At 46.2% G+C, this 13,574-nt stretch overlaps 1 protein-coding gene across 3 annotated transcripts in view; it reads right to left on the reverse strand.

Annotated features, from left to right (window-relative positions):
• The window catches only part of STPG1 (sperm tail PG-rich repeat containing 1), a 48,502-nt gene that overhangs the window by 17,558 nt on the left and 17,370 nt on the right, over nt 1–13,574 (reverse strand). For all 3 annotated transcript variants that reach the window (XM_045063959.1, XM_004741168.3, XM_004741167.3), the window contains exons 5-6: nt 7,720–7,821; nt 3,309–3,479 (exon numbers count right to left, since the gene is read on the reverse strand). In XM_045063959.1, coding sequence (XP_044919894.1) covers nt 3,309–3,479; nt 7,720–7,821 — 273 coding nt within the window. The remainder of the gene's footprint in view (nt 1–3,308; nt 3,480–7,719; nt 7,822–13,574) is intronic.

The raw sequence follows: 13,574 nt of genomic DNA on the forward strand, positions 1-13,574 counted from the left end.
TTCATGGATCTCTAAAATACTTGACTATATTTAATGAAGAGCCTAAAATATTTTCAGTCACATTAAAACAATAATCAACAAAAACCATACACTTAAAATTGATCTGTTGGCAGAAAATCTGAGCTCTGACTTGGGAAAGGGTCTTTTCTAGATTAACTAGATACCCCTGGGGTAATTCCTTCAACGTTGTAAGCATTTATTGCAAGTGTACCGTCTACCAGGACCTGTGTGGGGCGCTGGAGGTTTCAAGCTGGGTGATGGAGCCCACAGTGGGGTTGTGGAGGCAGACCATAGAATGCTAACTCCCTCTCTCAGGAATGGCAAAGGTGCAAGGGCCAAGAACATTATCCATTTCTTGGACCAGGCCTTGGCCTCTTTCCTGTTAGCATAACAGCCTCCTAACTGGTTTTTCAAAATCCATTCTTTACCCAAACTGTGGTCCATTCTCCATAGGGCTTGCTGGAGGGAGTTTTTGTTTTTGTTTTTGTTTTTTTAAAGTACATCAGATGATGTCATCCCACAGAGAACCAAATGAAAGACCCCTCCCAGGGTCTTTAGGGTCCTGAATGAACTAGCTCCTGCCTATTTGGCTTCTCCTTTTCCCCTCTCCTCCTAGCTAATGCTACCCTAGCTACCTTCTTGGCTGTCCCAGGACCTTTGTACATGCTGATCCTCCAACTCTAGCTCTTCCTTCAGCTCTTAGGTCTCAGCCCCAGAGCCCTCTCTGACCACCCAGTCTAAAGTATATGATGCTGTCAACCCCCCCATATTCTCCACATATTCTATCTCTCAGACCCCAACTGTTCGTTTGCTTCAAAGCTGGCCACAGCTTGTAATTCTCTGGTTAGCCCATTTATTAGTTTTGTCTTGAAATCCCCGCTGGAATCTAAGCTGTATCCCTGGTCTAGCACAGGGCAGCCACAGATTCCACGAAGGGAGACCTAGCAGGGCTGGAACACAATGACGGATCGCTCTCCAGCTGTATCCCTCAGCCGTCTACTTGTGCTCGCCGATATGCAAACAGTCCTTTTATTTAGCAGGATAACTTTGGGCAAATCCCTTCCCTTCCCTGAGCATCAATTTCCTCTTCTGTAAATCGAAAGAAGACATCACTCACTTCAGGGATTCTTGTGATCATCAAACAAGATGAATACATCATGCTTAGAACAGTATATAGGCCTTGAAAAGTACTTCACCATCCTCCTCATTATTATTTTCAGGTTCTGATTATCTCAGGGGAAGACTAGAGCTGTGCTGTCTAATAGGGTAGCCACTAGCTATCGAGCCCTAGAAACACGACTGGTCCACATTAAGATGTGCTGAAAGCATAAAACACATACTGGTGCATCTGGGTGGCTCAATAGGTTAAGCCTCTGCCTGCAGCTCAGGTCATGATCCCAGGGTCCTGGGATCAAGCCCCACATCAGGCTCTGCTCAGTGGGTATCTGCTTCCCCTCTCTCTCTGCCTGCCTCTCTGCCTACTTGTGATTTCTCTGTCAAATAAATAAATAAAATTTTTTAAAAACCACATACTGGATTGTAAAGATAGGCAGAAAGAATGTAAAACATTATTTTATTTATAATTACATGTATAACTATAATTAACAGTATAATTAATCTTTATATTGATGAGACATCGAAATAATATTTTGAATATCCTGGATTAAATAAATAAATATATTCTTAAAATTGATATCACCTGTTCCTTTTTACTTTCAAATGTGACTACTGCGAAGATTTAAAGATTTTATTTATTATTTCTGCGAGAGAGTGAGAGAGAGAGAGAGAGAGAGAGAGAAAGAGAGAAAGAGAGAGAGAGAGAATGAGCATGAGCAGGGGGAGGGGGTGAGGGAGAAACAGACTCCCCACGGAGCAGGGAGCCTGATGTGGGACTTGATCTAGGACCCCGGGATCATAACCCCAGCCGAAGCCAGATCTTTAATGGACTGAGACACCCAGGCGCCCAAGATTTAAATGATGTGTGTGGCTACCACTATATTTCTATTTGACAGTGCCAGCCTAGCAGGCACATACATTGTTCTGAGCTCATTATAAGTGATTGGATCAATCACAGAAAGTTGTCAGGGTCTTTGTAATAATATTACTTAAAGGTATTATAAAAGAAAAAGGGAGGTGCCTGGGTGGCTCAGTCAGTTAAGCCACTGCCTTCGGCTCAGGTCATGATCCCAGGGTCCTGGGATCGAGTCCCACATCGGGCTCCTTACTTGACAGGGAGCCTGCTTCTGTCTCCGCCTCTGCCTGCCACTCTGTCTGCTTGTGTGTGCACGCATGCGCTCTCTCTTTCTGACAAATTAATTAATTAGTTAATTAAAAAAAATACAAGAAAAAGGAAATAAAAAATGAAGTACTCTGAAACCAAAATATCTGAGACCATATATGACAATATGTCATAATCATGTTAATACTTTATACGCAATTCACTTCTTATGTATTTTGCAGTCAAATGCTCTACCACTGAGCTATCCCCCCCTTTTCCTTGTATTTTGGAGTGTTCCCTCATTTACTGTCTCATTGGTTCTTATAATAACCCTGTAGGGTGAGTATAATTGATTCCATTTTACAATTGAGACTCAAGAGGTAATATGACTTCCCTAAAGCCAGTTCTGCCAATCTCCATGGATGGGGGGGTCCTTATGCGCCAAGGCCTGGGCTAAGCACTCGGCTCAGATGACCCAATTTAACATTTGCATGAACTTTATGAAGTAGACACATTTCCCTATTTTGCAGATGAATAACTTGATTCCTGAAAGCTGAAGGGACATGCCCAGATCCACACAGTCAGAAAGGGGCAGCGTCCACTTGAACCTGACTCCGTCTCTTAACCATTAATCCCACCGTTCTGCTTCCATGACTACAAAGTGATTGCAAGTAGCAGAACATTACTGCTAAAAACCCAATTTCTGATATGGAAATATGGAAGCTTATTTTCCCTATAAAATCCTAAGAAGTAAATGGATAGTGACTGCAGATAATGTGGGAAATAATAATTGTTACAGATGAGACTATGTCCCAGAAAGTCTCTGTAGCAGGAGTAATTATAGTATTTTCCAGGGCGAGGTCTTCCCTCTGCTTCCCACTGACCTCCGTGTTGCTCACATTTTTCTCGGGGTTCTGCAAATTCCCCATAAAACCGTGTGCAGCCTTCTGTACCCGCTGGGCAGTCAACAAACACTAACTGGTTTGTCAATTGCATTGGAACGCTATTTCCCAAAGCATCCGCCGCCTTCGTTTATTTTAGTAAAGAGTTCATCCAGTATAGATTTAACAAGCGCATGCAATGTTCTTACATTGTACTGGTTTGGTGCAGGAGTTTCAAATTTGAGGACTTTTGCAAAGCTTGGCAACTGGAACATGCTAGAACAGGAATTACTGAAGTCTTTCTTCGAGACAAGATGTGATGGGATAGTGTATGTGTTCGCTGCAGGGTATTTAGAAATAATGGTGTCCAGCCGGGCGCGCTGCAAAGACAAAACCAAAGGAATCAGCACTCTCATCGAATCTCTGGGCTCCGCAGGACAGATGTCAAAGAATGGTGGCCAGCACTAGGTCTAAAAGCATTGTGTGAGGGCTGAAACTCCTACAGGTAGCAATGATAAACTGACCTCAGGCTTTGAGGATTTGCTCTTAGAGAAGGCAAGTTCTGACCTGTTCTGACTTCTGTAAACTAACTCAAATTATTCATCTAATATCTGGGACTTGGCAAAAATGATTTTGCCATAAATGCATTGCCACCCAATCCCGTTTCAAGCCACTTACCCTTGACTCATCAACTGTTGGGTAATTTATATGATGGGAAGCTTTAAACTTTCTTCCTCCAGCCAAGGCTTTCCCTCTGAGTAAAACCTCATGTCTTGTTTCTAAGATTAAGTAATCTGAATTGCTTAAATAACAAGTTTGCTTCGAATGTCTTAAAGGTACAAGGGTCGAGAGGGGTTGCTGTCCAACCACGCCTCCTACCCTCCACCTAATTGCTGATTTCTTTTTCTTTTTAGGTTTATTTATTTATTTGAGAGAGAGAGAGAGAGAGAGAGAGCATGAGCAGGGGGAGGGGCAGAGGGTGACTGAGCAGGGAGCCGGATACGGGGTCTCTATCCCAGGACCCGGGGATCATGACCTAAGCTGAAGGCAGACTGAGCCACCCAGGCACCCCCTAATTGCTGATTGCATAGAACCATACAATTTTTTTTTCTCTTTCAGTAGAACCAATCCTACTCCTTCCAGGAAGTCATCATAAACTATATTCAGATTAAAAAAAAACAATAATAAAGCAAGCAGAATCAATGTTTACCAAATGAAAAGGGGCAAAAGCCATAGAAACTAGGTGATAACATCATTTTACCCTAGGATAGTATGGCAAGTATCGGAGCCTGATAAAACAGACAAACAAAAAATTCTCATTATTTTATGGTTAAAAGCTTGAGAATACCTCGGCTGGCTAGGGGTCAGGAACTACACAAACACAGAAAGTGGGTGAGGCTGTGAAGAGGCATGGACCCTCCCTCCCACCAGCTCCTCACCCTGAGTTTCGTGGCAGTGGTTCTCAACGTCTAGTCTATAGAGCACCGATGGTATACGGGTGGACGAGCTCCCGGGGGGCAAACACGTTCTTGTCCAGAGTCTCAGCTGTTCAGAGTCTAACCTGGATTCAAGTCCCAGTCAGCCTTCTCTAATGGTCAGGATTCACTTGTGCTCCCAGAAGGAAGGTTACCCTAGCCCTCTAAGCTCTTTGCATTTTGGGCAATAGTTAATGGAATAGTTAATGGAATGCTTTCCATGAGCTGCTGCGTTTCATTTTCTTGAAAACCCTGGGGAGTGGATATTATGATTATCCCCACTTTATGGATAGGACACTGGGCTTTGTCTGCCATTCGATGGGTGGAACCAACATTGTCACCGGTCTGTCTCCACTACATGATATAGATTAGATATCTCATTCTAAAGGGAAGAAGTCAAAAAGAATAAAGCAATACATGTTTCATTTACAGGATGGGCAGCTGATGAATGACTGTGAGATGTTCTAGTTCAAGGGGAATCATCACCCGCTCTCTCCTCTGCCCAGTAAGATAGGCACATTTTCCCCTTTCACTTCTATAGAGGAAAGCTGAAGGATGGTAAATTCTTTCAAGGCTGGTAAGGTGAAACCACCCCTCAGGGGTCCCGTTTGTAGCGTGTCTATCCTGACTCACCCAACAGATGAGGCTAGCACGCTTTTCAAAAACACTATTTCCCGATGGGTTCCTTGACATACCAGTTTTATAAGATAGGTTAGTGTTAGTGATGGCAGCAGCAGGGAGAGAGCCCCAGAACCAAATAAACTTAAGAAGCCTCATACTGAGTTCCCACACTGAAGGCTCACCATAAAGCCCACCGTGTTAAGTACCGTGAGAAGTCCTACCATAAACAAACCTAACTTCACTTACCCAGCCTTTCTGAAACTTACTAGATCATTAAATCTTTTTGGCTTAGAATACCTGTGAACATACTTGTAGGAAAAAATTGTTCTGATTGTTCATTTGAAGCCAATTTTCATAAAGCATTATAATAGAATTTGTCTCAGAGTAATACTCATTCACACGACCTTGACTTTCTTTTCATTGCCGGGCCTGTGGGCTCCAATCTGGCCACATGCCGGCATTTGTGAACCTCTCTCCAGCACCTACTAATTTTCCCGGAACCACTCCCGCCATCATGCCAACAGAAAGGCCATGAAAGTCTCCTCCCATCAGCCTCATTTAACATCCTGTCAGCCTCATGAATAAACTGGAACAAAGATTTAAAATACATTAATGAGGCTCTTTAAATTATTCGGACTTAGCAAGATGACAGGTCCTCTCTGAAGGTTGGGTGTAGTGGTTCCAACAGTCATCAGGAAGTTTCTAGAATTTATGGATCCACAGAGTTTCTTGGTCAGCCTCACCTACAATCACACTCCTCCTGACTATACCAGTGTCAGTCAGGCAGATCTTCCTCCGAGGAGGTCCCCTTTTCCTACCCTCAGAGTCCTCGGATCCAGAAATGGAGGAGGTGTCAAAGGTGAAAGTCACTAAGGGGATGGGCGGGGGGCATGAAATTCACATCAGAGCAGAAAGGAAATAGCTAAGATGTGGGGTCTCCTAACAGATCTCCATGGGCCACTGCAAGCTGGTTACAGGAATCTAAATATCTATAAATAGATATCAAAGCAGGGACAGGAAGCCTGCACAACTCCATGTCTGCTTTCTTTTGGGTCTGGTCTGAATTTTTTAAAGACCTGACGGGCCTGACTAAGTTCTGTAAAACTCGGACCCTCCCCTGGGCCTCTTCTCCTCTTCAGCCTCGTCGTTTGGAAAGTTATTGTGCACAAAGCCTAGCAGGGAATTGGTCGTGTGCTCTCATTCGATCCCTTCTTTGGCACCAAGCAGGAGTGGACTGTGCCACTCTACGGCCAAGAATTTCTCGGAGACAAAACCGAGGAGGTGCGGGAGGTTTTGTTGGTGACTCAGGTGGTAACACTTATAATATTTAACATGTTTACAATACTCCGCAGTTTCAAAGAGCATTTCGCTCATTGCAATTTGCCCAGCGCCTCCAGGGAGTCTCCACTTTGATGAGGTAACCAGGACACAGGAGGGTGACGTGCTCGAGGCCACATTGAGAATCCTCAGCTGAGTCAGGCTCAGGTCTGAAGTCTTGTCTCCTGAGACAAGACTTGTCTCTCAGGAGACAAGACTTCGTGAGATGGCACTTCCGTTGCCGATTGCTTTCAGGTCCCTTCATCTGCAGGGTTTGGGGCAGGAAAGGAGGCAGAGGCATGGTTCACTGGGGCCATGGGTAACTTCCACATCTCCGCTGATAGGGAGCTAACTTTAAAGTCAGCTCTGCCAAAGTCAAATTCCAGTAAGTGGCTGCCTTCAGCGTGTCTTAAATGGACCCTTTGTGTGGTGCTTTGTTTTGTTTTGAAATCGGTTCCAGTGTCGGGCATTATAATACATCTTTGCAAGAGATTGTTGTAATTTTTAAAGGGACAGAAGGCATATGTGTTTTGTTGATGCTAGTTTGGGTTTGCTTCCTTTTTTCACTTTTCTACCTCAGCTAATTTTACCCCAGTTTGACCCTTTTCCCTCACTATATCTCTTCTTCTTGCCAATTTATAGATACTCAAATTAAGAACAAAAGAAAAAAAATCCTTGCCCAGGTCTGGTCAGGGACATCAGCACTTCATATAGATCCTTGATTCTTAGAGCCATCCACAAAGATAAAGACCCACATCTTACAAAGAAGGGGAGGAAGATCACTCCATTTCAGCCTGCTGCCTGCTTTCTTTTCGCTCCCGGCAGACTTCTCAATAATTTGAATAACCCAATTAGACCAAGTGGTGTAAAACACCCTGTTAGGGTAAAATCTTTTCCCTGGTGCCTAGAAATCTCAGGAAAACATCTACTTAGTCCATCCCACAATGACAAAGTTGATGTGAACGATCAGGTTCTGAATATCCCTCTAGCCTCTCTTCTCACTCTGGCCATGTGGAGCAGTGAGGGGGGAAATTACTTAAAGACACAGGCTCTAATTTACCTGCATGACACCTGAGGCAACAGTTACTCTCCTAATTAGAACCAGAGTCTTTGGAGAGAAGGGACCAGCGGTCCAACACGTGTTTACGCAATGGACGAAGGAAAGTGCTGATCTGCTAATGGCCTTACTCGGGAAAGAGGTTCTCACCAGAGAGGGAAAAGTGCACGTCCCTTTCTTAGACAACGAGGCACTGTTGAACACTGGAGATTGGTGAATGACGTCGTAGAACCCCGGACCTGGGATGCTATCCTGAAAGGAAGAGAATGGGGTGTCATAAGGGAACATTCATTTCCACTGTGCTTTTCTGCAAGCTTCATATCCATTAATGCTCGGCCTCACTGTCATCCTCCGAGACAGGCATCACTACCATTTGGTGGAAAGCTGGCTCCACCATTTCCTAGCCTGCCCGCTCACTGTCTCAGTTACCAAGTGCTGGAGGTTGGAATTCCAGCCTGGGTCTGGGACCCCCAGCCTGGGTCTGGTTCCCCCAGCCTGGGTCTGGTTCGCTGCAACACGCCTTCCTGCATTCCAGAAGAATGCTGTTTTTTTTTTTTTCATGCCATTAGAGAAACGAGCATAAGATGGGCTGCTCCATGTGGCTGATACGCAAGTCAGTGTGTGCCGATTGGGGAAGGCAAGCCCAAGGTGAGGGAATGATGACTGATTTCACATTAACCGCACCCACCTGACTCAGCTTCCTCCTCAGCCTTTCAGAAGAGAAATCAGGGAGTGTTTCTGTTTATAAAGCAAAATGAAACAAAAACAACCTTCATCCCAAACAAGACCGTGTCTAATTCGCAAACAAAGAGACAGGTTCGGAAGCTCAAATTCTAAATGATGCAGGTATGATAGAGACGAGTAAGCAGAAGCTTGATTTCTAAGCTCATTTCTGCTTTTGCAGTTAATTGAACTTGCATCTCATTTCCCATGCTAGTTACCAGGGGGAAGTATTATGTTGACAGAAGTTGGCCAAGCAAGTGCCACGAAAGGATACGAATGTTCTACTGTCCTGAGAGTTTACTGGGTGCCAACTTGATGGTACGAGCTTTTCAAAAGTTGCTTCGTTTAGTCCTCTGAGAGGAAGGGGCTACTGTCTCCATTTTACAGATGGAGACACTGAGGCAAGTGGAGATGAATTTGCCCAATATCCCCCTGCTACAAGTGTTAAGGACTTGAAGAACACAAAGTCTCTGCAGTTTCTCCAACCTCCGCCCCCAAGGCTCATCCTGTCTCCACCGTCCCTACCACCTTTCTCAGGGCAGAAAGAAAGCCTGAAGTGCCACTAGGGCCTTCCAGGACTTTCCAGTCTGGCCTGAGAAGTATCTGATTATGCTTTAATATATGAGACAGAACCACCAGTGAGATTAACAGGTTCCTCTGTGCTGAATTTTAACTGTCGTGAACCCTTGGAGCATCGCTCGAAGACAGTGGGTGCAGGGCACTGATTCCCACTTTGTAGGTGATGATGATCTCAGGTGTGCAGAGCGGGGGCTGATCACCAGGGAGAATGGGGCAGACCATGAGACGGGAGGCAGAACCTGGTGCATCAGCGCCCTAGGCCAAGTTCAGAAGATATTGACACGTGGGAGCAGATTCAAGGAGCTCCAGGGAAACAAGAAGAGATTTTTCTAGGGGGCTGTTCGTGGGGCTAGCATTTATTTATTGAGTGGCTGCTCACTGTGTGCCAGCCACTGTTCTGAGTGCTTTACACGCAGCAACTCATTTAATCTCCATTTTAATTCATTCATTAATTATTTTGAAGACTTTGTATATTTGACAGCAAGAGAGAAAGAGCACGAGCAGGGGGAGTGAGTGGGAGAGGGAGAAGCAGGCTCTCTGCTAAGGGTGGGATCAGATGTGGGACTCCATCCCAGGACCCTGAGATCATGACCTGAGCCGAAGGCAGACACCTAACCCTCTGAGCCACCCAGGTGCCCCTTAACCCCCATTTTAAAGATGGGAAGAAAGAGCCAAAAGAGATAGCATCCAAGGTCACATGGGTAGTAACTGTTAGGGCCAGAATTTGAACCTAGGTGGTCTTAGTACAAAGTCTACTCTTTTTTTTTAAATTGACATATAACTGACACATAACATTATACTTATATATATATTTTTAAATTTTTTTGACATATTACTGACACATAACATTATATTAGTTTTATGTATACGGCATGATTCAATATTTGTACACGCTGGGAAGTGATCGCTACAGTAAATCACGTTAACATCTATTGCCATATACAGTTGCAAAATTTTTATCTTCTGATGAGAACTTTAAAGATCTACTCTCTTAGCAACTCCCAAAATGCAATTCAGTTTCGCTAACTGGGGTCGCCATGCTATATATCACATCCCCCTGACTTATCTATTTGATGATTAGAACTTTCTACCTTCTGACTCCCTTCACCTATTTTGTCTACCCCCATCAAACATAGAATCCACTCTTACTCACTAAACCAAACTGACTTTCAAATGAGAATGTGTAGGATAAAAAGAAAAAAAAGAAATCCCAGAGGCTTTTTTGTTTTTAAGATATAATTTATTTATATGTCAGAGAGAGAGCACAAGCAGGCAGAGCTGCAGACAGAGGCAGAGAGAGAAGCAGGCTCCCCACCGAGCAAGAAGCCCTATGCAGGACTCGATCCCAGAACCCTGGGATTACGACCTGAGCCGAAGGCAGCAGCTTAACCCACTGAGCCACCCAGGTGCCCTCACCCCCAGACTTTTGAATCAGGAAATTTTAGTCTCAAGGCTGCAACTAGCTAAGTGACCTGAAGCAAGTCACATCACGGGGCCTCAGTTTCCTCATTTGTAAATTAGAGACGTCAGACTCAATGCCTTTGGGTGCTTCTTAGTTTCGAGAGCCCCTAAATCAATGAGGAGCTGAAGCAGGGCATGTCACTGTGACTCTTCCAGGTTTAAGCAGCGAACAAGGAAGACGTGCAACTCTGGCTTTCGGTCCCCCTGCCACCCTCAACACCTCCATCAGTTCACACATGTTTTCTGGGCACCCACATGACATGTCTAAGGAGATGGAGTTGCCTCCTAAAATTCAAGACACACGAAGCTGCTCCCTCCCACCTTGCCCAGTTAAATCTGAATTTCAGCGAAATAACCAAAAGCTATCTTAGTGTAAGTATATCCCATGCAGTATTTGGGACATACTTATACTAAAATAGTTGGTTGTCATTTATCCGAAATCCTTGATTACGTTTTATTCTGCTGTGTTGCAAACTGCTTTGAGTCCAGGCCAAATACGAAGAGGGCTGTCACATTACAGCCTGGAGGGAGGGAGGGCTGCCTTTTGGCCCTTAAGGAATCTCTGAGAAGAGTCATCTAGGCAGCGGTAGGCTAGAGCTGGCAGTTCAAGAGGGTGATGGTTAGAATGTCAGAGATCTTTCTCATGGTAGCTTGAAAGCAGGGTGGAAATATTTACTCCCCAGAAACTGGCAAATGCTATAAATTAGAACTTTCCTTCACAGAGGGGAGAGCTGGTTTACCAGCATACCGTTATCTTCGCAGGACAGGCAGGTAGGTTTCTAAGCTCCTCAGAGGGAAACCTCCAACAGCAGGGCCTTCAGGCCTTTCTCCCCTGAATACTAGGAGGGCTGGTGAGTGGCCAGCTGGGAGGGTCATAAATATCCAGGATGTTTCACTTTCGGGATAACAGTTCTTGGGTGAGTTTAGACTTCTCAGAGTGCATTTCTGAAACAAGAATCCAGGTTGCCATTGGGGTAATCTAAGCCACCTTCCGTTTCTCAGCGAAGACCACCCCAGTGGGCAAAAAACAGATAAACGAACAAAGCATAAATGGGTGTGGGGAAAATGAGCTCGAGCACCTGCCCGCCCTGTGCGGAGTGGCCGAGGAGGTACTGCTGTCTCCCAGGCCTGCCCCACAGCGTGAGGATTAAATGAGTTGATACACAGAGGGGTGAGAGCCAGTGTGTGGCCACTAGTGGAGCAGTGGAGCCAAACCTTCCCATGGGGGTTAAAGACCTTGAGAGTGGGACTGACCCGGGAGGACTGTCAGATGTGCTCCCACCCCTTGACCCAACACACATCTGGGTGACATTTGATTGAAATGCACTTTGAGAGCCCTTCTGAAGGATTAGAATGCCAAACGGCAGCCCCTTGCAGGTGCCAAGGGTGGGACAAAGGTCTCTCCGTTGACTTGATCCTGGGATAGGCTGGACAGGTAATGAGAAGGAAACTACAGGGAGGTGGTCATGTACCTCCCCCTCCCCCACCCAGATATAAAGCTTGAAGTCCCCCAGTTTGGAGCCTGTTACATAGCCTGAATTTTCTAGGGCTGAGTTCCTAAATTCTATCCAATCAGTATTTTTCAAATGAATGGTTTGTAAAACTGTTCCTTCGGTTGGGAAATGTAGTCTCTGTTGGATCCTTGGCTAAAGATCCTACTAGAGCTGACTTTGACCCTTCAGAGATACTCCACCTTGCTTTGGTCTCTTTTGGGGGCTGGTGAGCTGGCGTTTCTCAGGGGGGCACAAGATGAATGAAATCTAGGGGTCTGTGGAAGGGCTTTGAAGTATCTGACAGGAGGAGGACGTGTCTGAGTTGGAAGCAGAGCCTGGGGCTGCGGTTAATCCACGGGTGAAACTACACAGAGATTTTTGGGCTCTTGAGGGAATAATTTCCTTTTACAGAGGCCTCTAGTCTTAGGGTCTCAGGACAATGTGTCCATCAATCCTGTCGACTTCACGGAAGCCAGAAAGCTTTTACTCAGGTTGACACAACCAAAGGGATAAGGCCAGCACAGACTTCATGGTGGGATAACAGGCACCTGCCCCCAGGACACGTGTCCTCCCCGGACCTGAGGCCCCTCCTCTGTGAACCTGCAGGGCCGTGCATGTGGGTGTCAAGATCTGTGGTGTTCAGACCACATCCCTGGTGCCTACCACCCGGGAAAGAGGGCCGGAGTTGGCAGCAGCTTCGAGCGGAAGTGCGTCTTTACCTGGCCCACCGGTGGCTTTCACTATGAGACACTGTCACAGAAAGGGCCCTTCTGCTGAGCCCCAGGATTCCAGGTCACTGAAGCCTTTCTGGTCCAAACTGTCTCTCTCTGAGATGGGTCCCTTGTAAGATGCCCCTCGCCCTTCCTGCCTTCTTTCCCTTCCGGCCTCACCCCACATCTATTTCTGTCTGGCATCAAAGTTTCCGCCCCTCTGATCACGGCTGAAAAGGGAGAGAGAGGCAGAAAGCACCCTCCACGCAAGAAAGCCTCACTGTTTTGTTCAGAATGGGGGAGGGCTTCAGCAGTGAAGGGTCCCTGGAAGCCCTAAGGGAGAAAGCCGGAAAACGGGATGAGGTCTCTTGAGACTGTTTCTGAGCCACTCAGGTAAGTGTGGGGAAGCCAGGGTGGCAGGACGAGGCCACAAGACAGATGAAAACAGGCCCCAGCTGTTTGGCCACAGCTGGAAACACAGTCAGGCAAAAGCAGTCAAACCTGCATTTTTGAAGCCTTGGTTACTGTGGTATGGTCTCCGAGAGCCACCTGCTTCTCTTTCAGAGCCTCCTCTGGCTCCAATCTGGTGTCCGCTTGTTAGCAGCCCCTTGAAATCCCTTGAGCAGCACATCAGCAAGAACTCAACTCAGCAGACGCCTATGAAAGGCTACTGCGGACCAGAGCTCAGGCAGAGCGGTAAGGGACTAGCACGGCCTGTTAGCAGCTCACATGTTCTGGAATGGGATGGAGGGACTCGACGTGCACACACACTGCCATCAGACCAAGCAGAAGGCAGACAGGGGCACAGGAGCAGCTGTCAGAGCACAGAGGAGGGTGCCCCTCCTTCCGTCCCCAGGAGACACAAGGAACGGTGTCTGGGAACGAGGAGCTGTCTCCTGGGCCTGTCCTTGCTCTGCCTGAGCCTGGCCGTGCAAGACACCCAAGTCTCTGGGTCATTATGTCAAAAGCAGAGATGATGATGAGCCTCCGCTCACAGGGTGATTATGGGGAGTCTGGGTTAATAAATGAAAAGGTCATC

The sequence above is a fragment of the Mustela putorius genome, unplaced genomic scaffold (assembly GCF_011764305.1).
Source record: "Mustela putorius furo isolate JIRA1106 unplaced genomic scaffold, ASM1176430v1.1 tig00003853_pilon_pilon_pilon, whole genome shotgun sequence".
In the NCBI taxonomy this organism is placed as follows: Eukaryota; Metazoa; Chordata; class Mammalia; order Carnivora; family Mustelidae; genus Mustela; species Mustela putorius.